At 46.8% G+C, this 27706-nt stretch overlaps 1 protein-coding gene across 1 annotated transcript; it reads right to left on the minus strand.

Annotated features, from left to right (window-relative positions):
* LOC118084245 (collagen alpha-1(X) chain-like) lies at nucleotides 1-27551 on the minus strand. The gene is made up of 14 exons (XM_060270297.1): nucleotides 27434-27551; nucleotides 24987-25106; nucleotides 23064-23102; nucleotides 20945-20998; nucleotides 19212-19265; nucleotides 18635-18742; nucleotides 18049-18102; nucleotides 11440-11493; nucleotides 10455-10499; nucleotides 8573-8626; nucleotides 7186-7230; nucleotides 4715-4768; nucleotides 3230-3274; nucleotides 1-95 (listed from the first exon to the last, which is right to left on the minus strand). Exons 1-14 carry the CDS (start codon nucleotides 27452-27454, stop codon nucleotides 18-20), a joined length of 825 nt encoding a protein of 274 aa, XP_060126280.1. The 5' UTR covers nucleotides 27455-27551; the 3' UTR covers nucleotides 1-17.
* Between the last annotated feature and the right edge of the window lie 155 nt (nucleotides 27552-27706).

The raw sequence follows: 27706 nt of genomic DNA on the forward strand, positions 1-27706 counted from the left end.
GATTGTGTCCCAGGTCTCTAAGGAAGGTATGGCCCACTCACCTGTAATCCCCTGAGTCCTTTGGGCCCATGCCTCCCTTCCAAGCCTTGCGGACCCTAAAAAGAGTGAAAGGAAGTCCCAGATGTGGTACAAGACCAGAGGAAGGGTATGCAAAAGAAAGAGAGAGAAAGAAATTGTTGATTAGTTCCTCCATTCATGCACTTTTTGATTCTTTTCAAAAATGATTTGGAAGCTTCTCATTCATTTTCTTTATCCCTATAAATTTTAATTCCCCACAGACTTCAACGGGAAACCCACTCACACTTCTGCTGCCTGTAACTTTGGTGTTTTCTATCCCAATAGCATAAAAAATTCAAATATTTAACTGCTACATCACCTGCCAATTTTCAGGCAGATTAGAAAGACCAGTGCAAAGGAATTGGAAGGGAAGCACACCTGTATCAGCAAAGAAAGAGTTCCCCCATTTTAGCAATTTTTTTAAAAAGCACAGATCCTACAATCTTTCCGCTGTTTTCAATGTGAGACTCAGCTGCTCTTCTGCTCCTTATAACTTCTATGTTTTGCATCCTTTTGGTGTGGAATTTTCAGGTACCTCACTACTCCTGCCAAATTTCAGATAGATCAGATAGAAAATGACCCTCATATTATAGACAAAATGTAAATGGCAGACAGACAACTTGCTATCTTTACCCTTTCACTAGCTGAGTTCTGTACATATCAAGATACAAGAAAAGGGCTGTAATGCCCTCCCTAACAGTACAAATTAAAACTGATGCTATTGCTGAACTTTCCTGTTTCCTCAGTTCAAATCCTGACTCATACAGCCTGAGGTCCATAGGTCAGTAGCAGAGCAAATATTTTGCTTGCAGAAAAGAACCAGGTTCAAACCCAAGAAAGGTTGGGGAAAGACTTCTGTCTGAAATGCCAGAGAGCTGTTGCCAGACAGTGTAGGTCAATGGTCTGTCTCAGGATAAGGGAGATTTCCCTGTGCCCTGTTTGCCTTTTCCTTGGCTGATGCATGGATATTTGGCAGCTCAGGTGCACAGGCAAGAAAAAAAGGCAGTGACTTTACAGAACAGGGAAAGGAATGGAGCAAAGACATTCAATTTGAATAGGAGTGAGCCAGTAGGCAGAACTGTTGTTGTTGTTGTTGTTGTTGTTGTTGTTGTTGTTGTTGTTGTTGTTGTTGTTGTATTTATATCCTGTTCCCTCCCCTGACAAGCGACTCAGGATGGTTTACACACACACACACACACACACACACACACACACACGTCCAGTAGCACATTAGAGACCAACTTAGTTTGTTCTTGGTATGAGGTAAGGTGCTACTGGACAATTATATATATATATATATATATATATATATATATATATATATATATAGGACCCAGGTGGCGCTGTGGTTAAACCACTGAGCCTAGGGCTTGCTGATCAGAAGGTCAGCGGTTCGAATCCCTGTGACGGGGTGAGCTCCCGTTGTTCGGTCCCAGCTCCTGCCAACCTAGCAGTTCGAAAGCACGTAAAAATGCGCGTTTCCATGTGCTGCTCTGGTTTGCCAGAAGCGGCTTTGTCATGCTGGCCACATGACCTGGAAGCTATACGCCGGCTCCCTCGGCCAATAATGTGAGATGAGCGCACAACCCCAGAGTCGGTCACGACTGGACCTAATGGTCAGGGGTCCCTTTACCTTTACATATATATATATATATATATATATATATATATATATATATATATATTTCTACTGCGTCAGACCAACACGGCTACCTACCTGAAGCTAAAATAGAAACAGCTAAACAAACAAATACATATACACATACATCATTAAAAAACAATTAAACATTAATAGAATATATATCCACTCACAGGTCCTGTTATCAGAACCCAATGCATTCTCAGAAAATTGTTTGTTAGGCAAGCATTAACTTAATGAGTCAACAATTTCCATTGATTCCTATGGAGAAATTTCTAATGCTTTCCAAACCATGGAGTTTTTACCTCAATATGACCTGAAGGTGATGGGGAAATCCTCTGAAACTTCATAAGAGGCAAACAAGGAAGGATAAACCTTATTTTTTTCTGATCTCTCTCCTTTCTTCCCCCCACTCCCACCATAGTTTCTGGCAAAATGGCTGCTGCAGACCAGCAAAACACAAAAGTAAGGCTTGTTTAAAGCTGCTTATTTGTTTACAAAACTACACACAGGTCCAGCTGTTTGGATATCTGTATCGGCAGTATGCATAGTAAGATTTGGGTACTACCGTAATTCCTTGTGTTTGGATAAGTGAATGTTCATATATTGAGTGTTTACACCTCGGTTTACGAATTTTCGGTTTACGAACACCGCGGACCCATCTGGAACGGATTAATTCACTTTCTATTACTTTCAATGGGAAAGTAAGCTTCAGTTTATGGATGCTTCAGTTTATGAACAGACTTCCGGAACCAATTACACCCATGCTTCAGGTTAAGTACGCTTCAGGTTGAGTACTCCGCGGACCCGTCTGGAACGGATTAATCCACTTTCCATTACTTTCAATGGAAAAGTTCGTTTCAGTTTATGAATGCTTCAGTTTAAGTACTCCGCGGACCATCTGGAACAGATTAATCCACTTTCCATTACTTTCAATGGGAAAGTTCGCTTCAGTTTATGAACGCTTCAGTTTATGAACAGACTTCCAGAACCAATTGTGTTCATAAACCGAGGAACCACTGTACAAATCATTACAATAAAAATGTTGCCAGCCTCCCGTTTTGGATTTAGTTAAAACCCAAATGGTGCTGTTGTAAATCACTTGCTGACCAAGGGCACTTCTACAAGCTGTCTATCTAGCACAAAGCCATGTTGATGGAAAGCTCTTTGTAAGGGTGGCTTTGCCAACAGAACAAAATGGGGAACCTATAAGCTTCCAGGTGGTATGGGATGATGGGGAGTTGCAGTCCAGCATTAGCTGGAGGACCGCAGTTTTCCCAAGCCTGCATTGGAAAAGAAAGAGAACAATTTCAAGGAGGATGAGGCTTCAGGAAGCAGGTTTTGGGAGACCATTAAGTGAAAAGCAAATCATCAATGATTTAGTTCATGATTAAGTATTTTTCTTTCTGAAGAAACAGAACAGAACACAAGGGAGCAAGGTGTACAGTATTTTGCTTTTTCTGCCTCAGGAAACCAACACCCCTTGGGCATCTCAGCTCTGTTGCCATAGCAATTCCAGAAGTGAGTACATACCTGAGGGCCTGGCGGGCCTGGCAGGCCTGAAGGCCCCGCTTCTCCCTGAAGGGGATAATAATAATAATAATAATAATAATAATAATAATAATAATAATAATCAACTTTCTCTCACACACAGTTACATTATAATACAGGGGTGTACCCAGGATCAAAACTAGGGTGGGGGCCAAAAGAGAGGGGAAGGGAGAGGGAAGGAAGGAAGGAAGGAAGGAAGGAAGGAAGGAAGGAAGGAAGGAAGGGAGGGAGGGAGATAGGGGTGAGAGAGAGAGAAGCAAGGAAGGAAAGAAAGAAAGGAGGAAGGAAGGAAGGAGCTCCCGTCCGCCCTGCCCCCAGCTCAGGCTGCTCCTTCCCCCTCCCACGTTCCTGTCGATGGCTGCATCCGCGGAGGGGACAAAAACAGCCCTATTTCAGGCTGCTTCCCGCCCTCCCCACATTCCTGTTGCTGGCTGCAGATGCGGAGGGGGTGGAAACTGCCCGATTTTCATAACCCGCAGCGACTTTTCCCCTTCAGTTTTCGGAGAGAAAAAGTGTGGGTTATGGTCCGTAAAATATGGTTTTTGTTTTTGTTTTGCTTCTAGAGGGGGGCAGCTGCCCCCCTTCCCCTCGCTGGGTACGCCCATGTTATAATACATAGATATATATACTTTTAGGTTGAGTAACCTTCTCTTGACGGGAGTGATGTGTTCATCCTAAAAAAAAAATCTAAACCTTTTAAACTAGGGATGGGGATCCTGTGCCCCCTCCCCTATTATTGGTGGACTACCAAGTCATCCCTGGCCATCAGCCATGCTGACTGGGACTACTGGGAGTTGGGAGTCCAACCACAACTGAAGGGGCCAGTTTCTGCACCCGACCCCTCTTCTTACATGAAAATATTTCACAGCCCGTTTCCTTTTTCAGAGGACAGCACCAGTTGTATTGATGTTTTTCAACATTTGCAGAGTGCTGGTTGCTTCTTTACAATCCAAGAACTGGTAAGCAGAGCTTAAACTATGTTCTGGTTTCATTGCTTTTAACAAAGAAATCTAGTCGTGGATATTCAACACGTACAGAGAGACAGAGAGAGGGAGGGAGGGGGGAGGAGTTATGAATGTTTTGCAATGTGCCAAAGGGCAGATGAACTTAGGCAACTTAGGTTGCAGATCAGGAGTGGAGAACCTTAATGGTTTATTAACACTTGTCAAAATGTGGAATTTTTAATTGGACGCAGTAATGCTTCTGAATACCAGCTTCTGGAAAGCAGAGGAGGGGAAAGTGCTCTTGTGCTCAAGTCCTATTTGCAAGTATACCACTGAGGAATATTGAAATATATGAGAACAGGATGCTGGGCTAGATGACTCATTGGCCTGGTCCGGCATGTTGTTCTTCTGCTAATCTTGCATCAAATTATCCCCGCCCACCTCCCTCCTGACTTCTGTTCAAATAATTTCTCTGAGGATGGAATTTTGCATTCGCACCCCTCAATATTCCCAGAACACTTACCTGAGAGCCATTAACTCCTTGGACTCCAGTCAGTCCTGGTTGCCCCAGCTCACCCTATAAACACCAACACAGATAAGGTGACTGAATTTGTTGTTGTGCAATAAAAAAAATACCGTGTTTCTCATATTATAAGACATGTCTTATATTTATTTTTTCCTCAAAAAAACACACTATGGCTTATTTTCAAGGGATGTCTTATTTTTTTCCTCCTCCTCCTTGCCGTGGCCGGCATTGCTGCTGCGCCTATCACTATGTCTTATTTTCGGGGTATGGCTTATATTCATTGAATGCTTAAAAATCCTGCTATGGCTTATTTTATGGGTATGTCTTAAAATATGAGAAACAGGGTATTTATTGACAGGTGATATCTGACTGTAAATATCTCCTGAAGCAAAATCTGAGGCAAATTTGGAGGACTCTGCTAAAGGGAAACTTTGTGGGGAGCCTTTTTTTTACATGTATGAAATGAAACAAAAGAAAAAGCATTAACATACAGTTATGAGGAGCATTATTCTCATGTTCTGAAACAATGCTGGACCCCATGATGAAAGCAGTGAAAGGCCTGAGGCAAGGCTGGGCAAAGGTTAGTGGACTGGAGATAGCTCTGAGTGAGCAATTTGCTCCAACAAAGTTTAGGAGGAAACGGAACCTTTTATGCCTCTATCTCCATACTTCCTACCGTACCTGCTACCTTGAGGGACATCTTTGAGAGGAGAAAATGTTAAGGAGGAAATCCTATGCAAATCCAGAGTTCAGTCCCTAAGTGTCAGGGACTGGGCAGAGAAGAAATGGTGGAAACCGCCTCCCCATCCTGACCCTTCCAGAAGGAGGAAGAGGAAGACAGTGTAGATTGACAACAGGGATTTGAAGGAGGTAGCAGCTCAGAGGCAGATGAGGAGAAAAGCTGGGAAATCATGGGAGACCCGGGACAACACCCAGCTGACACGTTGTCATTAGAAAGCATTCCAGACCCTCCATCTCCCAGAACCCAGAGAGCCTTAAAAGTAGGAGAGCAAAGAGCTCAAAGACAGAAACTTTTCCTTGTCTTTATACTTTCCTGGGCAACCAGCTGGGAGCTGCTGACAGCATCCTGACACTAAGATGCTTGGATGGCACCTTGTATGCCTCCTTACGGCTCCTCCTGCAGCTAAGATGGTGCCAAATGTATTGCTCTGCTTTCCATTGGACCACATCAATGAGACCAAGAGGGGGTATTGCCGTCTGGGCAGCCCAGGACCTCCATACACACCGCCCAAGCTTGCCATTTTGGTGCTGCTAAAGTATACAGGAGGCAGTAATTACGAGTTACTGGTCTCTGCAGCCACAGCATGCACTTTGATTCTCCAACAGTTTGACTTCACTCCTGGAGGCACGCTCCATTGTTTCTTGTGACAGAATGATGCCAACAACTCCATACTCCCTTCTCCAAGCTCCACCCCCTTGAGGCAACTTCAGAGCCTTCAAGGGCCAACCCTCCGGCCCAAATAAAGACACTCCTCCTTCATTCCACTGATTCTCAAAAGTGCTGGATTGGCAATGTGCAGTGGGACTTTTCCTCATAAGGGATCTTCTCTGTGAGGTGATGAGGTGACTAGAACTATACACAGTGTAGTCCCACCATAGCATAGCTGCCAAGTTTTCCCTTTTCTCGCGAGGAAGCCTATTCAGCATAAGGGAAAATCCCTGTAAAAAAGGGATAACTTGGCAGCTATGCACCATAGATTTGTATAAAGGCATTATAGCTGCAGTTTTATTTTCAATTACTTTCCTAATGATCTCTAGCATGGGATTTGCTTATTTTACAGCTGCCCAAAGCTCTTAAGTTCTTCCCACATTTGCCCTCTATAAAGTGATGTTCAAGGAGAGTCCTAATGGACGATCTGAACTACAGACTGGTTACTATCATGGCTTCTTCTGAAGAATCCTGGAAACTGCTAGACAATATTTGTATCCTTCACAAAATTACAGTTACGAGAATTCCTCAAGGAGAGTAATTTATTATCCAACCAGTACTTAAATCTGTATTGTAGATATTCTCGGAGTCTGGAAATTGGGTTAGATAATTTTTTCAACCCCCCTCATTACTCAACAGTCCCATCATGATTTTAATGACAAGAAACTTAAACTCATGGCAAACAAGACTATTACGGTATGAGTACAAAACTGACATGTGGCCACCCTGAAGTCATGAGATTAACAAAGGAAGCTCTAACACTAATTGAAATGGAGAAGAAAGAGGAAGGACGTAGAGCCTGAGAGAAAAACAACTAACAAGTAATTAGTCAAGAAGGAAACAGTGAGGGAGGAAAGCTTGCTGTTCCATCTATCACCCCCACTTGTTTGGGTAACTTATTAGAAGCATTGTTGCTTTATTTTGACATTTTACAGTTTAATGGAAAAGACTGGGGCTGGGGACAGGATGAGCATAAGAGGCATTTTACAAGTGACTAAAGAAAATGTGAAATTATTACCACAGGCCCTGCAGGTCCTGAACAGCCCATGGAGCCGGCATCTCCCTACAGCAGGATAAAATTTTTAAATTAGACACTACCTTCCTAAATAACAACTTCCCTCTGAGCTTTGACTTCTTCAGTCTTATGAAGAACGTAGGAAGCTGTGTTATACAGTGTCAGAACATTGGTCCATCTAGCCGAGTATTGTCTACACTGACTGTCAGAGGCTCTCTAAGATTCAAGGTAGGGAATATTTCCCAGCCCTACCTGGAGGTGCCAGGGATTGAACCTAGGACCTTCTGTGTGCAATGCAGATGTTCTGCTACTGAGTTACAGGCCTTCTCTCTCTAGCTTGAGCCAGTACAACCAGTAGCGGGAGTTATAGTCCAGCAACATCTGGAGGGTCACAGCATTCTGTAGAGGATGGACCCATAGCCTGATATTTTTATAGTTAGCAAAACCAAAACACATCATGCAGAATAAGAGTGACTATGCCTATACGCATAAATTAATTTTTGCTAGTGCATAATTTTGATTCCTTTAATATAGATCCTCTCTGATACATTATAAATTAAGTTGCATTTTGATGCAGGTTCATACATTTTTATGTTTTGTATATGTTTTGTTTTTGTTTTTCTCATGAGTTAAAAGAATATCAATGCACATTGTTTAGAGATATTTATTTACTCATTATCCTACTTAAAATGTGGAATGATGATGATTAGTAGTTACTGGATTATGAATTGGGAGTTTGGTATTGTTTGCTTATGTTGCCTTTTGCTGGGATTCAAAAACTAGCTGGAGATTTCTGTTGAATTATGAAGGGATACATAGATAAAATTAATATAATATAATATAATATAATATACACAGCTCTTATCCCTATTAAGTATCTTGGCAGAAAGGCAGGTTGGAAAGCTTGAAAACACATTAAAAACAAAAGAAATCCAAACTTCATCAAGCCATTGCAAGAGCAAACTCAGTCAGGGTTGCAGACTGCTGCAAAATCAAGCAATGTTCTTGTCAATGGAAAACCAACTAACACTAAGGCCTGTACAACAGAAAGCCAGGGTTCCCAGATCCTGGACTAGGATCTGGGAAAGCATGGTTTTAATCCCCACTCACTCACGAAGCTCACTTGGTGACTTTGGGCCAGCCCCAAACTCTTAGTCTAACCTACCTCACAGGGTTGTTGTGAGAATAAAATAGAGAGGGGGAAAGCATGGATACCACCTTGAGATCCTTGAAGGCAAGGTGGGATATAAGTCAAATTAAAAAACAACAACAGGCAAATGAGGGAAAGTGATATCAGTACGTATTGCTTAGAATTAATAGGGACTGCAAAAAAAAAAAAAGTATCATGCCTAGAACAGAGGACTAAAGGAGCAGAGCAGGAACCACTCACCTTTGGCCCAGGGAGACCCTGAAAACCATGAAGACCTTTAGGACCCATCAAACCCTGTAAGACAAACCTCTATAATGTCATGTAATAATATTTGGAGGTGATGTTATTTATTGATGATAATGATACTGAGAGGCGTAGGAAGGTGAGGTGGTACCCGGTGTGAAAAATTTCTTGCCACCCGCGCCCCCACATTGATTTATTTTTATTTTTTGCCTGCAAAAATGGTTTTACGTTATTTCATATATTTAAATCTACAGGATAGATTGCGTTTTGGCTTGTGTCATTTTATTTATATTTATTGTTTGTTTATTTAATAAAATTTATTTTTAAAAACCTGCAAAGTGGTTTACCAAAACAACAAACAAACAAGATGAATTTTAACAAGGAGAAATGTAAAGTACTACACTTGGGCAAAAAAAAAAAATGAAAGGCACAAATACAGGATGGGAGACACCTGGCTTGAGAGCAGTACATGTGAAAAGGATCTAGGAGTTTTGGTTGACCACAAACTTGACATGAGTCAGCAGTGTGATGCAGCAGCTAAAAAAGCCAATGCAATTCTGGGCTGCATCAATAGGAGTATAGCATCTAGATCAAGGGAAGTAATAGTACCACTGTATTCTGCTCTGGTCAGACCTCACCTGGAGTATTGTGTCCAGTTCTGGGCACCACAGTTCAAGAAGGATACTGATAAGCTGGAACGTGTCCAGAAGAGGGCAACCAAAATGGTCAAAGGCCTGGAAACGATGCCTTATGAGGAACGGCTTAGGGAGCTGGGTATGTTTAGCCTGGAGAAGAGAAGGTTAAGGGGTGATATGATAACCATGTTCAAATATATAAAAGGATGTCATATAAAGGAGGGAGAAAGGTTGTTTTCTGCTGCTCCAGAGAAGCGGACACGGAGCAACGGATTCAAACTACAAGAAAGAAAATTCCACCTAAACATTAGGAAGAACTTCCTGACAGTAAGAGCTGTTCGGCAGTGGAATTTGCTGCCAAGGAGTGTGGTGGAGTCTCCTTCTTTGGAGGTCTTTAAGCAGAGGCTTGACAGCCATCTGTCAGGAATGCTTTGATGGTGTTTCCTGCTTGGCAGGGGGTTGGACTGGATGGCCCTTGTGGTCTCTTCCAACTCTATGATTCTATGATTCTATGATTCAAACACCACAGCAGTAAAATCAAGAAAAATTTGCTGCATGCAGGGGGCGGGGCGAAGGCAAGGCAAGGCCTAATCTACTCAGCCTAGTCTCATTTTCTTCACATAGGCTGACTTTCCAGGACCCGGGAAGCCCAGCAGAGGGTAGGGCAGTAGGGTGGTTCATAAAAAACTTTTTTTTTTTTAAATGGCTGCTCCAAAGGCCTTATCTCACTAAACTAGGGATTACGTATATAGCTATATCTGAAATTTCATGCGTATCAGTTAATACCGTGACCCTGCTCCACTGAACTGAAATTTCAGCTTTCACGACATAGGAAAATGGCCAAGTAAACAGCTATTTTCATGGAGGAGGGTCAAGATATTAACTGATATGAATGAAGTTTCATATATAGCTATATAATCCCTATAGCTATATAAGTTTTTTTTTTTTAAATGAACCGCCCTAGTAGGGTAGTAACTGTTCCTTGATAATTTGTCACCCCCCTCCATGATGGCACCTGGGGTGACCCACTCCCCCACCCCCCTTTCCTATGCTCGTGCACTGAAGGGAAACTTTTTGAACCCGCGAGTCACACTATCATCTGGACAAAAGCCCAGATCACTATCAGATTCAGGGGTTGGGAAAATGCATTTGCTTTGCTAAAGATTTAGGGAACCATGAGAAGCTGCCCATCCCTGCTGTGAAGATAGATTAAATAGCCAAAGTGATATAGCCAAATTCCTTACCTGGAGCCCAAGAGGTCCAGAAGGTCCGCATTCTCCTTTGACCCCCTGAAAAATGACATAAAATGAAGGTGGTTCAAGGAAGGATACAAACATCTTGCTGCTGACTTCTGAAGAGATGGTTAAACCACTCTAGGAATTGTAGCTCTGTGAGGAGGACAATGCACCCTTAACAAACTATAATTCCCAGTATTCCCTTTTTGGGGAGCCATGACTGTTTCATGTGGGATGATGCTGGAATAATACAGACAGGGGCATGCTTCAACGGGCTGTTTTTAATAATCTCCTTTGATAACTACCTCTCCTTCAAATCAGAAACAGTGAAGGCAGTGAAGGTGCTGTGTGAGTATCTGGAGGCAGTTGGAGGATGGATGGTGGCTAACAGATTGAGGTTGAATCCTGACAAGATAGAAGTACTGTTCTTGGGGGGACAGAGGGTGGGCAGCTTGGGAGTCAGTCTAGGAGACATCATCACAACTGTCCATGGAGGCGCAGGTCAATTCTGTGTCTAGGGCAGCTGTCTACCAGCTCGACCTGGTATGCCAACTGAGACCCTACCTGCCTGCAGACTGTCTCCCCGGAGTGGTGAATGCTCTGGTTATCTCCCCGCTTGGACTACTGCAATGTGCTCTATTTTGTTGGGAGTTGCCCAGAGTGGCTGGGGCAACCTGGTCAGATGTGTGGTATACGGATAATAAAATGATATGGATGGTGGTGATGATGATGATGATTACAATATATGTCTTACAATATATAAACAAATACATAAAAGGGTGGGGTGGGAATCTAAAATCCAAACGTGTTTTTAAGTGGCAGGATTAAAGATCACACCCACTCAAGGTCACAGATAAGAGGCCTGCCGAAAAGGAAATGCTTTTGCCTGGTACCTATGTAAACTGCTCTGAGATTGATTTATTTTATTTTGTGAACATCAGTATAAAAATAATTTTTTAAATCAATCAATCAAATTTTAAATCAATACACTCACCTTTGCCCCCTTTTCTCCTTTTTCGCCAGGAGGGCCAGGATCTCCCAGAAAACCCTGAAAGAGGCATATACACCTGATTTTATTTGTCCTGCCCAACTTCAAAGGCTCCATAGTGATACATATAAAAAAAGATCACATTATTAAGACACCCTCCGTTATCTCTCTGGATACTGGATGCCGGAGTTCATTCACACATGTGGGATGCACATTGCTCGGTTTCTCAACAGTTAGGCCTGATCTACGCATGCAGAACGATGAGGCAGGTGAATCTTTCAGGGAGTGTATGACTTCAGCCTTCTTGTAATATTGGGATCCCATCCTGTGAAGTATTACTGCCTTTGACCATCAAGGAAAAGCATAGTCTTCATGACTAGTAGTTGTTTAAAGCCTTATCCTCCAGAAATTTGTCCAATCCTCTTTTAAAGCCATCCAAGTTGGTGGTTATCACTGCCTCCTGGGGAAGTGAGTTCCATAGTCTAACTATGTAGAGAACTTTCTTATGTCCGCCCTGAATCCTCCAACATTCAGTTTCATTGGCTGTTCATGAATTTTAGCGTTACGAGAGAGGGACGAAAGCTCTTCTCTGTCCACTTTCTCCATGTCATACATAATTTTATAAACTTATTGTAAGGATCATGGGGTGGTTGCTCATGAGTAACCACGCAGGACTCCAACCCAGTTATTTACAGGTTTATTGTGCATACTATATACAGTGAGGGACCCAGGTGGCGCTGTGGTTTAACCACTGAGCCTAGGGCTTGCTGATCAGAAGGTCGGCGGTTCGAATCCCTGTGACGGGGTGAGCTCCCGTTGCTTGGTCCCAGCTCCTGCCAACCTAGCAGTTCAAAAGCACGCCAAAATGCAAGTAGATAAATAGGAACCGCTACAGCGGGAAGGTAAACGGCGTTTCCATGTGCTGCTCTGGTTTGCCAGAAGCGGCTTTGTCATGCTGGCCACATGACCTGGAAGCTATACGCCGGCTCCCTCGGCCAATAATGCGAGATGAGCGCGCAACCCCAGAGTCGGTCACGACTGGACCTAATGGTCAGGGGTCCCTTTACCTTTACCTATATACAGTGAAGAGCAAAGAGTTTCACTAGCAGAATCTGGGAGTGCCCCCTTCCAGTTTCTACCCCAGCATAAGAACTTGGACACCCCTAGCCTTCGCCTCCCCTCCTTGCGTTTCAGTCCCCTGCACAATTGGGTCGATGCATCTCTGAGCCCTCTTGGCTAAGGTAGTGCAAGGGCTCAGAGCCAACATCCTGGAGCCCTCTCTCCATGGTGCTGACCACCTCCCTCTCCTCCCCGCTGGAGGTTTGACTGCTCTCCCCTGGCTGGACGAGGGGGGGATCCCTGTAACCCGTTCTCCTGCCTCCCTCCTCCCACGGACCCTGTGGATGCCCCCTGACACTTATCATGTCACATCTTACACACCTTTTCTGTAAACAAAAAAGTCCCAAATGCTACTGCAACCTTTCCTCATAGGGGAGTTACTTCACCCCCTTGGTCATTTTCCAGCTCCTCTACAATACCGTTTTGGAGATGAGGTGGACAGAACTGTACATAGAGAGTTTTGTGTGTGTGTGTTTTGTTTTTTGACACAGTGCAAAGTTAAAACTATGGAATTTGCGCCTAAAAGAGGTAGGGCTGGTCACCAACTTGGATGGCTTCAAAAGAGGGATAGACATACATACACATGGAGGACAAGGCTTTTGGTGGTTCTGTTTTCCCTCTAGTGTTTGAGGCAGTCTGCCTTTGAATTCCTATCATTGGGAGAGAGCTGTTGTAGTCTGGTCCTGCCAGCAGGCTTCCCACTGTAGCATCTGGTCGGCCACTGTGAGAACAGAATACAGTGGTACCTGGACTTACGAGTGCCTCAACTTCCGAAGGTTTCGTCTTCTGAAGTCCACTAACCCGGAAGTATTTTCGCTGTGCTCGCGTTCTGCGCATACACAAAGGGCAAAACCGCGCTTTATGCGTGCGCAAAATGGACGCTTCGACTTACGAAGTCTTCAACTTCCGAAGAGCGCCGCGGAATGGATCGCCTTCGTAAGTCGAGGTACCACTGTACTGGGCTACATGGGCCTTTGGCCTGATCCAGCAGGGCTCTTCTTAAGTTCTTAGACTACAGGTGAGTAGGGTGGGGAAACTCTGTTCTTGAATGCTCCCCTACACAAATTACCAGTCTATGAGCCAGCTGCCCTGACTGCTCCGGGCATCATCTGGATGCCCTGCCTGCTGCTTGGATGACTTGCATTTGGCATGGTTCATAACTGCCTGCCTCTGGTGAGCCTGACCTCCACAAGTGTTTGCAGCACTATGTTGAAAAATATGAATCTTATTCAGATCACAAGATGGCTGTTGCACATGGTTAGTAAGCCAATCAGCAAACAAGAGAGGGAAACAAGCAGTTCCCACCCCCACCCCCAGATGCTTGCAGAAGCAACAAACTGGAGCTCAGTACATTAGGAGTGCTCCAATGGTGAAATCTCAGCTGAATGAACTGAAATAGTGACCAGCTTCAGTTCTCCACTAGCAGCCTCTCCAGTCCTCCCTTTGCATGAGCCAGGAAGCTGTAGCAAAATGTAGCTTCCTGTTACATTTGTGGGACAGGAACTGCCCTGTCCTCCTGGGCTAGACCCTGTCCAGTGCTCTGCTTTGTGATTTGTTCTGTGGAAGAATGGGTGGAAGAATTCTTCGGGGGAGGGTTGTTCTTTATCAACTTCAAGGCAGTCAGAACTACCACTGAAATCAACTGTAATTTTAAGAGCCTGTAGTTGAGCTTGCTTTCCCCCCTCCTCCCTCCCATTCCCCCCTTTTTTATTGTGTGACATGTCTTTTTGGATTTGTGAGTCTGAGGTGAGTCCATCACCATCCATGTCTCTTGGTCCTTGTTATGTACTGAGCTGAATCCTAGAACAATAGGATTCAGAAACAGCAGGAGCTACCCAATCCAACTCCAGGTGGAAGTGAATCCGCAACCTGATTGGCCTGCTGGAGCAGCCAATCAGGCGGCTGGCAGAAGTGAATCTGCTACCTGATTGGCCTGTAGGAGCAGCCAATCAGGCTGCAGGCAGAAGTCAATCCACAATATAATTGGCCCACAGGTGTAGCCCTGAAGTAGCCAATCACGCAAGGCCCATTGTGTAAATAATGTATATAAGCAGATGGTTTTGGGAAAAGAGCCATTCTTCTTCTCCTCTTCTCCTTGATGACTATGAGCTGAATAAAGAGCATGAAATTCACTCTCGACTCCGAGTACATTTCACTGGCGACGAAGGTGGGATCCTGCTGAGCTGACCGCCACCACGCACTGCACCGCAGCACCGCCACCTGCTGCACCGCTGCATCGCACCGTGCATCCAGGCTTCAGCTCCAGGACCCAAGGAACCCAGAATGGCAACCGACAGCAGCTTCTCGCCATTCAAACCAGCATCAGGAGACTGGGAAGGGTACGCCGCCCGTTTCAACTTCCTCCTGCAAGCGAAAGAAGTCACCAACGATGCCATGAAGAGGGCGACATTCTTCAGCGTCTGTGGAGAGGAGACGTTTGAAATCGCCCGGGCTCTCCTTGCACCTAGAGATGTCGCTACCGTCTCTTACAAAACAATAATGGAACGGCTGAAGGAGCACTTCTCACCACAGCCCTCGGGGGTAGCTTGCCGAAATGCCTTCTACGCAAAGCGGCAAGCCCCGGGGGAAACCATAACTGGGTTTGTGACCTCCCTCCGCCAAGCCGCCCGGCTATGCAACTTCTCAGAGTTGGAGAACATGCTTCGTGACCGCCTCGTCGGTGGCCTGAGGGACGAGATGTTGCAACGACGCCTCTACGCCAAAAAAGACCTCACGTTCCAGATTGCTCTGGAGGAAGCCCTGGCAACCGAAGCCGCCGAGAGGTCAACGCAAGAGGCACGACCGGCCCCGCCATCCCAACCGAGGGTCTACCACGAAGACCTCACCAACGAATCCGAATCTGACAGGGAGGAAGTACACCGAGTACAGCGGCGCACTCAAGCAGCACACACACCACAGCAGCCTCGACGAGAAGGAGGGAACTGTGCAAGCTGCGGGGAGAACCACGAGAGGAGGACCTGTCGTTTCCGCAACGCAGAGTGCAGGCAGTGCAGAAAATTGGGACACATCGCCCGGGTGTGTCGGGCTCGACTCACCCGTCGACAAGCATCAGATGACCGACCCAGGAGCCCCAGGTCACACGGCACCATGCACCAAGGCAACTCGACGGAGATCACGGACTACCAGGTATTCCAGTTGCCCCATCCCAGCACAGAGAAAATTTATATAGAGGTACAGATAGAGGGAGCCCCATGCCGCATGGAGCTGGACACGGGTTCAACTCTATCCATAATCTCGGCCCGAACATTAAGGGAACTGTGCCCTAATGGGGGTCCCAAACTAAGGCCGGCCCCATTCACCCTCCGGGACTTCCAGAAACGTAAGGTCCCTACAATGGGGGTGGGGACCTTCAGGGTGCAATATCGAGGGCGAAAGCAACAATTGGACTTGCTGGTAGTTAAGGGCCCCTACGTTAGCTTACTGGGACTGGCATGGTTTGGACCTCTGGGGCTAGCCGTTACCGGGGTGAACCGCACTAGCTTACAAGTGGACGTGGACGCCATATGCAAAGAGTTTCCAGGGGTTTTCGATGGGGAATCCCGCCCGGATCCCCCAAGGGCCCCAGTCCAGCCCTGGGAGTCCGCCCGACATCCATGGTCACGCTTGCACGTGGACTTCGCTGGCCCCTTCCAGGGAAAAACATTCTTCATAGTGGTGGATTCCTACACCAAATGGCTGGAGGTCGCACTGGTACCGTCCACTTCTACGGCGGCAGCCATCCGGGTACTACGTAAGCTTTTTGCAACCCACGGGCTCCCTGACACCCTCGTCTCGGACAATGGAACCGCATTCACGTCAGAGGAGTTCCAGACCTTCACAGCGCAGAACGCCATCCGCCACATCCGCTCAGCACCATTCCACCCTGCCACCAATGGCCAAGCGGAGCGCATGGTGCGGACCACCAAGGACAGCCTCCGCCGCATGACACAAGGGGACTGGGAATACCGCCTTGCCGCATTTCTTCTAGCACAGCACAGCACCCCAAGCACAACGACGGGCCGGAGCCCAGCTGAACTACTAATGGGCCGGCGCCTTGCAACTAGACTGGACCGACTTCACCCCGACAGAGCTCAGGATGAGGTAGTGGTGGGGAAAGGCAGGAACGCCCGGACATTTGTGGCCCAGGACGCAGTGTACGCAAAGAATTTTGGGGCAGGCCCAGCATGGGTACCCGCCACAGTCACCAAGGTGACCGGTCCCGTGTCGTACGAGGTACTAACGGAAGGGGGGCAATGTTGGCGCCGCCACTGCGACCAGCTACGGCGACGATTCCCAGGAGGAACCCGGGAGGAGAGCGGGACAGAGGGGTCCCAAGGGGACAGCAGGGCAGTGAGGCCTGTAGAGCGAGAGGGGTGGGCAGGGGAAGCAGAAGCAGTAGGCACAGAGGGGCGCCCCGAGGCTGGAAGGACACCGGAACCAGAGCCACAACCTAGTGGTTCAGTGGCGCCAGACCAGACAGCCCCGGCACAGCCAGCAGCCTCGGAACACGAGCCAGAACCAGAACCCCTGACCAAGGAACACCCCAGGCCACAACGCACACGGAGGCGGCCAGCAGACCTTGGGGACTACGAATGCAACTTCCCGGGCAGGACTGGAACTTAGAGGGGAGGGGTGTTATGTACTGAGCTGAATCCTAGAACAATAGGATTCAGAAACAGCAGGAGCTACCCAATCCAACTCCAGGTGGAAGTGAATCCGCAACCTGATTGGCCTGCTGGAGCAGCCAATCAGGCGGCTGGCAGAAGTGAATCTGCTACCTGATTGGCCTGTAGGAGCAGCCAATCAGGCTGCAGGCAGAAGTCAATCCACAATATAATTGGCCCACAGGTGTAGCCCTGAAGTAGCCAATCACGCAAGGCCCATTGTGTAAATAATGTATATAAGCAGATGGTTTTGGGAAAAGAGCCATTCTTCTTCTCCTCTTCTCCTTGATGACTATGAGCTGAATAAAGAGCATGAAATTCACTCTCGACTCCGAGTACATTTCAGTCCTACATACACAGATCCTCTTAGTGTCCCTATTTTCCAGGGGCAGTCCCTGATTTAGAGAAGCCATCCTGGTTTCTGATTTGATCCCAGAATGTCCTGCTTTTGCTTAGGATGTCCCCAATTTCATCGGATAAATGTTGGAGGGTATACATACATTGTGAGGCAGAACTTTGGGCCTCCCTTTTAAGAGCCCTCCCTCAAAACTACCCCTGGTCACAAGCTCCCAGTGCCTGTAAGCAGCTAAGTAGAACTGCTGTTAGCTACTAACTCTGGGAGGCAGCTCTTCATCTTGTGGAGGTGGGGTGGTTCTAGGGGTTCCCGGCTTTACCAAACCCTTTCTTGTACCACAGTTTAAATCATGATTTGGTTGCCCAGATGCAGCTGGCAGCTCCCGAACAAATTACAGTACAGTAATAGCAAGTGACTTTGGTGGCAAAACAAGAGTTATTACTGGGTTCTTCCAACAAGCCTGTAGTTCCAACTCACCTCATCTCCTCTGTCTCCAGCAGGCCCCCAGTCTCCCCTAAATCCTTGTGGGCCCTGCAGGGAAATGGGAAAGGCAGAGACATATAACTAAGCACAGAAAGTTTGGGAACTAGGCTTGGTTCCAGGAGATACCATTGACAGGGCTGGCTCTTATTTCTTTTTGCAGGGTGCTGCTGCTGCTTGCTCATTTAACCTCTTCTTCTGGGTAAACTGCACACAGCAGGAGAGTCCAAGACAAGAGAATATGGAGGTAATGTCAAATTTCCACACTGGTCATTACATGCACACTGGAGAGGGGAGGTAAATAAGCAGTGGTTGCAAGCCAGGAACGTAGAGGCTCTGAGAATCATCAGTAGCCCTAGTGCAAGGTGGTAGATCTTGCTCCCAGATAACACCAAACTCCGATGGCAGCCCTGGCTGCTGAAAAATGATCCACTTGCAGATTTTATGTCAGGATGTTAGTGCCAGGGTAAACAAGGTACTAACTTATCTCCAACCTTCCTTCCAGTGTCAGCACTAAGCAAAGCCATTTTTTAGTGCAGGGGTGGTGAAGGTTGACAGTGTTTTGTTAAATCTGGGCTCCTACCTGTTCACCTTGGGCACCAGGTTGTCCAGACTTTTGATCTGTGCCGGGAAGTCCATCTGAACCAGGAAACCCAGCACGACCTGGAAGGCCTGGTGGCCCTGGTTCACCCTTGAGAAAGAGGCAGCTTATCATTAAAACCATAATGAAGGACGATATGCATGAATAAGTCCTACTTTGCACCCTCTAGTTCAGGAGTTGCCAATGTGCCACCTGCCACACCTTTTGTTGTCTTCCCCTAATGCCCCCCCAAAGCCTCTGAGCTACTCCATTCACTGCATCCTTGGTCATGAGGTGTGGAGGGTAGTTAGCTTTTTTTCTCTCCATTGAAAAGAGAAAGAAATTGGGAAAATTGCACTCTTTCCCACTTCCTCTTTCAGCTCTATGTGCTTTTTTTGAGATTCAGGTTAACTCTACTGGATACAATTTTATTTGAAAAAGCAGCGTTCATGTGTGTGGGTGTGCATGCATCTTCACTCTTTCTCTGGGGCGACCGATCCAGGGAAAGCAGGAGAGTAAGTGACTAGAGGGGGTGGTGCCCTGCACTATACTAGGAGATGGGAAACAGTGTGGGTCTTACCGGGTATCCAATCCATCCTTTTACACCCGACTCCCCTGGATGTCCAGGAGGTCCCTGCAGATAAAAGCTCAACATAAATACAGCCATCGCAAAGGTAGAACCCTCTCCCCTCTCCCCTCACCCACTGCCCCCCAAAGCAAGGGTCACGATCTGTATTGGGGGAAGAATATATCCCAAAGATATTGGATATTCCAACTGCCATGATCCTGGTGTCAAGGTCCCCTTCTTCAGGAGGTAAGGTTGGGTAAGGAGGAGAACTGCAGAGATGATCAGCCCCAGGCACATTTCTGCAAGATGAGTCTCCAACGCCAGTGCCTCTCTGACCTGACAACAGGGCTGTCTTACCCATAGGCGCTAGGGGTGTGGGGCACCTGGGAGCCAGGCTTTCAGGGGCACTAGGCAGAGAGTCCCAGGCCGAGATTTGGAGTCTGGGGATTGAGAAGAGCCAACAGCCACTGCCGAGTGGAGCAGAGCCCATTGGACCACCGCCGTTCTTCTGCTGTGGGCGAGTGAGGCACTGAGGCAGCCAGCTGGCTCCACCCTCCTGCGCGCCTGGGATTGACAGGCCGTCGAGAGGCCTGCCCAGTGCACACTGTTCACATGAGGTACCCGGCTTCTTTCGGTCACTGCTGCTGCCGCCTCAGGCTCAACTGTTGTTGTGCTGGGCTCTGCTTGCCCCCCCCCCAGGCGGCGCCACCTCGGGCTCCTCTGTTGTTGATGAGGCGGCCGGCCAGGCCAGCTCTGTCGTGCACACCTTTATGGCCCATCCAAAAGAAAGGTCAACAACTTTGGGGTGTCCCCCCGCTTTAAAAAGGTCAACAACTCTGGGCAACCTGGGGGAGGCACCCTGGCGCCACATATGCTTAAGATGACCCTGCCTGACAAAGTTAGACTGCTGACCTTCAAGTTAGAGGACTGCATCAAGGAAACCCCAGAGAATCCTAGCTCCGTCAGAGTAAATGACCTATGGAGCAGGACTGGGCCTTTTTATTTGAAGAGACATTTTCCAACAAAGGAGGAGCTAGCAGTTAGGATGCACTTGCTGTTCCCATACAGGGCTGAGTCTCGGTCTAATTGCTGCTGAAGCAATATCTGTCCTGGCTCCCACAGATCCTTGGCTCAATTGCATAGCTGCCAAGTCTCCCATATTCCCCGGGAAACCCCCGTTTTTCCAGCTGTCCCCAGCCGAAAAAAATTGATTTTTTTTTGTTTCCCCCCGGTTTATTCTGACGTGGCGGCCATTTTGGAACTGGGCGGAGCATGCTCAGAAGTGACTTTTGATGCTGCTGTGCCCAGTTCCAAAACCAGTGCGACTTCCGGTGCAGCGGCCATTTTGGAACTGGGCACAGCAGCATCAAAAGTCACTTCTGAGCATGCTCCGCCCAGTTCCAAAATAGGGGCAGTGCTAGTTCCGGTCCAGTCCCTTATTTTTCAGAGAGGAACTTGGCACATATGCAATTGTTATTAAGGTTTCATTCTAGAATTCACTGCTTCAGTTCTCAATATTTTTGGCATATGCTGTGACATTAAGTTTTAATTTTTTTTTCTTTGGGGGGGTTACATTGTTTTCGCCAGTGAATTTTTATGCACACTTCCCCCTACTATAAACATGTTTACACACATTGTTTGGTTGGAGAAATGCAAATTTCTAAGTGCATTTCAGTTCACATATAATTTTGAAATGTGCGAATTTAATATGAACCAAACGTAATTTATCTCCCACTGCTACTTACAGGCAATCCTGGCTTTCCTGGGTGACCAGGTAGTCCAGGAGGTCCAGGCTGGCTCTAGATGGTATTCAGTAAATAAAAAGAAGCACAGTTACCCACCAAACTGCTGAGAATGAACCTGGTGAAACTTGGAGCCCATTCACACACACACTACATTCAGACATTTATTTTCGCTCTTCTCTTCCTCCCCCGCCCACCACAACTCCACTTCAGGCAAGCGTGTGAACAAGAAACACAGAAAATCCCAAGTAAGCATGTTGTGATCTGGGGGCAGATGCGTCAGGGAATTTCCCTGTGGGTCAGGTAAAGGTAAAGGGACCCCTGACCATTAGGTCCAGTCGCAGACAACTCTGGAGTTGCAGCGCTCATCTTGCTTTATTGGCCGAGGGAGCCAGCATACAGCTTCCAGGTCATGTGGTCAGCATGACTAAGCCATTTCTGGTGAACCAGAGCAGCGCATAGAAACGCCGTTTACCTTTCCACCGGAGCAGTATCTATTGATCTACTTGCACTTTGACGTGCTTTCGAATTGCTAGGTTGGCAAGAGCAGGGACTAAGCAACGGGAGCTCACCCCGTCGCGGGGATTTGAACTGCCAACCTTCTGATCGGCAAGTAGTGACACCCAATTCCACATGCCACCTGGTGGCAAGAAGAGGGAGTTACAAGCCAGCTTAAAGGTAAAGGTAAAGGGACCCCTGACCATTAGGTCCAGTCGACGGACTCTGGGGTTGCGGTGCTCATCTCGCATTGTTGGCCGAAGGAGCCGGTGTACAGCTTCCAGGTCATGTGGCCAGCATGACAAAGACGCTTCTGGCGAACTAGAGCAGCACACGGAAACACCGTTTAACTTCCCACTGTAGCGGTACCTATTTTATCCTATTGACCGGGGGTCAGAAAACTTTTTCCGCAGGGGGCTGGTCCACAGTCCCTCAGACTCTGTGGGGGGCTGGACTATATATTTTTTGGGAAATCCCCCCCCCAACTCTCCCTTCCCTTCTCCACAGTCAACCACTCAAAATGGTGCTCAGCCAACCGTGGCTCAACAAAGCCCAGCCCCCTTCCTCCTCTAGGCAGGGTGGGGAGAAGCTAGGAGGAGGGAGGGAGAGAGGGAGGAGGCGCTGCCACAGTGTGTGGGGGGGGGAGGGGAATGACGCAGCCAGAATTATCAGAATCCCCACGCTGATCCATGCGGTGATTCCCAGACCATCCGCAGGCTGGATCCAGAAGGCAATTGGGCTGGATCTGGCCCCCGGGCCTTAGTTTGCCAACCCATGCTAATGACACTGCAAATCAGGTGATGGCAGAGAGCCAATCCAGTGCTATGGCCTGCTGTAACATGAAATAGAATTGGAGCATTGCAGAGTTGGAACCTGGAAGAGTTCAGCACCATGCTTTAAAGCTCCAATATCTGCTGGGTTCCCTTTGTCTGAGCAGCTCATTGATGAGGGAGGTCATCTTTGTAGCTCAAAACTGGCTTTAAGTAAGAAGGTAGGCAGGTGGGGGAAGACTGAAAGCAAACTGAGCTTGGTGGAGCATCACCTCATCTGACCTAACAGAGCAGCAGCTGACACTTCTTGAGCAGTTTGGGACCAGGTTATCTGAAGGACTACCTGTACATGTAAGAGTCAGCCCAAACTTTAAGATCTGCACTGGAGGTTCCACCCTCTGGTCCAGTGAGTGGGACCAGTGATATTGTGGTGGTTACCAGGGACAATATCTTGTCTATGTTGGCGTCACACCTTTGAAACTCCCTTCCTAAGGAAATACAATGGCCTGTCATTGGTGATCTCCAAGGGGAGCTTAAAAGCCATTTTGTTCTATTCTGTAAGCTGTATCATCTCAGAGTAGACTCTGAAACAAATGCACCTAAGTAATGTCCATCAAATTCAGTTGGTCTCCTCTGAGAAGAACTAAGATTGGATACAGTCCTGTGTCTGCTGACTTTTAATTTGCTTTGTAGATATCTGCTGCTGCTCCTGCTGCTAAAACATTAGAGGGGTTAGTGGGGTATTGTGTCTTCACATTGTGTATCTTAAATCTTTGCACACTTATGAGGGCAGTGTGCCTTGAAAGGTGAGCTAGACCCCTTATAACAAACACCCGGGGGGGGGGGATACTTACTGGCCAGCCTGCACGAAGAAGCTGATAAAATGAGGTTTGCTAAAAAAGAAAAAGAAAAAAAGGTGAGGGAGGGAGGGTGAGCGACAAGGTAACAGAAACACACCACTAATTTTGTTTTCCAAGAAAAATAAGCTAATAAGGTTTTTACAAGGTTAACATCCTCTAGAACTTTTAAACCAGAAAAGACAGATTTCTTTTGAAAGGGAAAGGAGCAAAAATGTTTGGTATTTTACTGAATTTCTGAGATCACAGAAATCGGAAACTTGATATGATTGCACATCATTCTAAATAGAGGAAGAGGGGAGAATTGAGGGAAACTGAGCTCAGAAATCTCTTCTAGGAAAATAACCAAAGATCTTTCAACATATGGAAATATTTCTAATAATAATAAAAAACACACAGAGAGCCATTCTTGGACAGTTGATAGATGAGTAAATTCAACTCAGGATCAAGAAGCAGCAGACCCCTTTGGCTCCTTTAAGGTTTATCCCAAATTGATTAATGTGAACAGAAACGGCAAAAAATAAAATTAAAAAACCCTGACAATCTGTCAGGAGGGCTGAGAGACTGGTGAACCATATCCTACCCACTTCCCCTGCCTTCTTCTTCCAGGCCACTTAAATATCTTTTTTCTCTCTCTGAAAACATTCATGTACATCTGGAGGAACTATAGATCTGGGAAATGTTTCATTCTAAAGCCATGAGGGTAGACCTATAGGGGGGGGGCAGCAGGGGAAACAGTATCTTTCACTTGAACATTGAGATTCTATTTTCAACAACAACAAGAACAACAGAGGCAGGAGACAAGGGCTGAGGGATCTTCACTGTAAAGCAGATTTTTTGCATCGAAAGGCAATATGGAAAAACAAAGGGAGTGGCGGATTGCTTTCTTCATTTTAAGCAGAAAGGAATGCAAGGATGCAAGCCCTACTGGATCAGGCCCATTTTGTCCAGCATTCTGTTCTCACAGTGTCCAGTCCAGGAAAATCTGCAAACAAGACCAGAATGCAATAGCACTCTTCCCACCTGAGATTCCTAGCAACTGGTATCCAGAACCATTGCTGGCTGCATCAGTGGGGGGTAGAACACAGATATCAGGTTGAGTAGTCAATGAGAGCCTTCTCCATGTCTTTGCCCAACCCCTTTCCAAGCCACCCAAATTAGTGGCCACTGTTGCCTCTTGGGGTGAATTCCATAGTTTACAGGGTTGATCCCACCATGAGCCAGGCAGCCCAGGTGGTAGATAGAGGGAGTGGGTTGCTTGCAGTGCTTGCCAAGACTGATTGGCTGGACAGTCCCTGTCCCTGTCCATGAGCCCTGTTGCTGTTGCTGCCACCCCCTTTCTATACTTTTGAAGCTAATTTTAAATGCAACTATAGCAGCAGCACAGGCATTCTCTGGGTGAGTCTTCACTCAGACCCATACTGCAGCCACCTCCTCATTTCTACCTCAGAGTTCTAATCCAAGGCAGCCATGATAAAAGCTGAAACAGGGCAAGCTCTTAATTCTGGGCTTTAAAGCAGTATCATACTGCTTTAAAAGAGTCATGGATCCCCTCTCCCCAAATCATGGGAGCTGTAGTTTGTTTAGGGTGCTGCGAAAGAGACTTCTATTCCCGCCATAGAGCTGTGACCCAGAGTGGCTTTAACATTCAGTGCTTCTTCTTATGGAACACTGGGAAATGTACCTCTGTGAGGAAAATAGGGGTCTTCTAGCAGCTCTCCGCTCCCTCAACCAACTACAATTCCTGGTGTTCCTTGAGGGAAGCCATGACTTGTTTAAAGTGGAATGATACTGCTTTAAATGTATAGTGCATCTGGGGCCCTGGAGTAGTTAATCGCGCACACTTATGCTTCTGGCTATGCCCATTGCTGACACTTGACAGCCCCCCCCCCCACAAAGGGTCACCAACTCTTAACTTACAGTAAATGACAGCCAATCCTCCTTTGAGTTCCTCCAGAGAACAACCACTGGGACCCCGGGGACTCCGGGATGCCCTGGGTCACCAGTAGGACCTGTTCGTCCAATTCCACCAGGGTATCCCTAAAGAAAATAAAATTATGCCTCCTTTATTTTTGTTTTGGTAGAACAGCAGAGTTTTTGTTTGTTTCAATCTACCACATGTGAACATAAGAGCAGCCCTTCTGGACCAGGCCAAAGGCCCATCTAGTACAGCATCCTGTTCTCAGGATGCCCACAAACAGGACCTAAGCACAGTCGTGGCACTCTCCCTTCCTGGGACCCCCAGCAACTGGCATTGAGAGGCAAACTGCCTCCGACAATGGAGTTAGAACATAGCCATCATGGCTACAAGCCACCCATCAACACAATGTTGTAGCACAGTATAGCACTGTTTGTGTATAGTTTACCATGTATCCTTATGTGGATTCACAGTGGTGTCAAAAGTAAGCAGGTGTTGCGGGTGGATAAGGATCAGGCCTGGTGTTAGCACCCAGCATCTGTCAGGCCTCTGGTACCAAAGCCATGAGAGTCTATGAGTAGTAGCAGCTCATATTGGCCCATCCTGAATCCAGCATCAGATTCCATACCTAGCTCCCCGCTCCAAACCCCAATGATATATCTTTGCTTATGGAGTCTTGAGGAATGGATTTCTGACTCCCTATAGACAGAGAAAATCCTGAAGAGCACCTGCAGACTAAGGGTTGTTACCAACTAAGTCATGTCCATATATTTCAATGGGGCTACTCTGAGTAGAACGAATATTGTATGCAGCCCCAAACATTATTGCTCAGGGGCCAATGGGTGCCTCAAAGGACATTGTGGTCCTGAAATCCTTGCTTTTGAACTCTGATCTAGCACCCTTGGTGCTCTCCAGGGTCCTGACCTTATCCCACTGCAAAGCTGGCTTAGGGAACCCATTTGTGCTGTCACTTCCTTGTGGTAACAGGGATGCCTCTGGATCAGGTCACCAGCATTGGGGGTTAATGGGGGCTTGGCAGAGTTCAGTGACATTTTCCATAGGTCTTTGGTTTTGAGTTTATGAGCAGCAGGCAGCAATTTCTCGCAATGTCCCCAATGTAGCGTCACTCAAAGCAACAAAGCCTGCCAGAGGAATCTCTTTAGGACGTTTCAAGCCTTGACCACGCAGTTTCATGACATGAGACATTTCGGTTACTGCACAAACTATTTTCTTTCTTTCTCTCTCTCTCTCTCTCTCTCTCTCTCTCTCTCTCTCTCTCTCTCTCTCTCTCTCGGGATGTTTCATAGGGAGGCCTTGTGCCTTCTTCCGATGTGGCTAAGAAACAGCTTAGAGCAGAAGTGCACAAGCTAGCTCACTTCCCATGCTGGTGTGCTCTGTCCCTAAGGGTCCCACTGACTCCTCATGGCCCACACAAAAATGAGCTACTGAGCCACAGGGTGTGCACCCTTGCCCTAAAACTGTAGTTTTGTTGAACACCAATACGTGAGCTTTTCCTTCTCCATGCCTGGTATAAAAATGATGCCTGGCTTATAAGAAGGAAGGGAGAAACATTATAAGAAAAAACAAATAAAGTAAAGCCCTGATGGATCAAATCAAAGGCCCAGCTAATCTTACATCCTGTTCTAACCAGGTGTCCCAATGGGCTGCACTCTCTTGCCACTTGCAATCTCCTGCCACTTGCACTGTGTGCTTTCAAACTGCTAGGTTGGCAGGAGCAGGGACTGAGCAATGGGAGCTCACCCTGTCACAGGGATTTGAACCGCCGACCTTCTGATCAGCAAGCCCTAGGCTCTGTGGTTTAACCCACAGCGCCACCTGTGTCCCCCCATGAATTTGCTGAATTTGCTCTTTAACCTGGCTTTTGACTTGAGTTCTATTTTTCTTTTTTTAGTATCCAGCTTATTTCTGTGGTTCTCAGTTGTTTTGGGCTGATGTTAATACTGTATTAAAAACTTGCCCAGGGCCATTAGGGTGAAGGACAGACAATTATGAAGGAAGAGGAGGACAAGAGCTTAATTAATTAAGAGGCCCATTGGTAAAAGTTCTTATTGTGCAACTTTCAGATTAGGACATTGGACTGAACGATCTTCTGCAGGTTGCCAGGGAGGTTGCCAGCAGAGGTGGATTTATGGAAGCATGACCAGTTTGGGCACACTGGGCACAGAGCCCTGAGGGCACTGCAACTATGATGCAGAAAGTAAGGCAAGAGACACTGGCTGTCAACAGGATTGAGAAAAAAAATGCCTGGTGTATGACACAGAAAATAATTCTCTATAAAATGACTTTGTCTCCAGCCTCAATTTATGAGCTCAGAAGTTTTAATGGAGACGGCACACATGGTTGTAAATGAGAATTTAAAATAACTCATCTTTTTAATCTATACACTGACAGTGTTCACCTATTTTCAAGCACTTCCCAGTCATCTTACCTTCTCTCCCTTCGGTCCCATTGCTCCGCGTCTCCCTGGACAGCCCTGCAAAGCAACGCAGACACCACCAAGTTATTTAATGTGGGATTCAACGTTAAATGAGGAGATCAAACAGCTGAGTGGCAATCTACAGTCTTAAATGTCTTCTAGATTACTTTTGGGGGGGGGACCAAGATCATGGCCACTGGTCCCATCACCTCCTGGCAAATAGAAGGGGAAGAAATGGAGGCAGTGAGAGATTTTACTTTCTTGGGCTCCTTGATCACTGCAGAT

The sequence above is a fragment of the Zootoca vivipara genome, chromosome Z (genome assembly GCF_963506605.1).
Source record: "Zootoca vivipara chromosome Z, rZooViv1.1, whole genome shotgun sequence".
NCBI classification, from domain to species: Eukaryota; Metazoa; Chordata; class Lepidosauria; order Squamata; family Lacertidae; genus Zootoca; species Zootoca vivipara.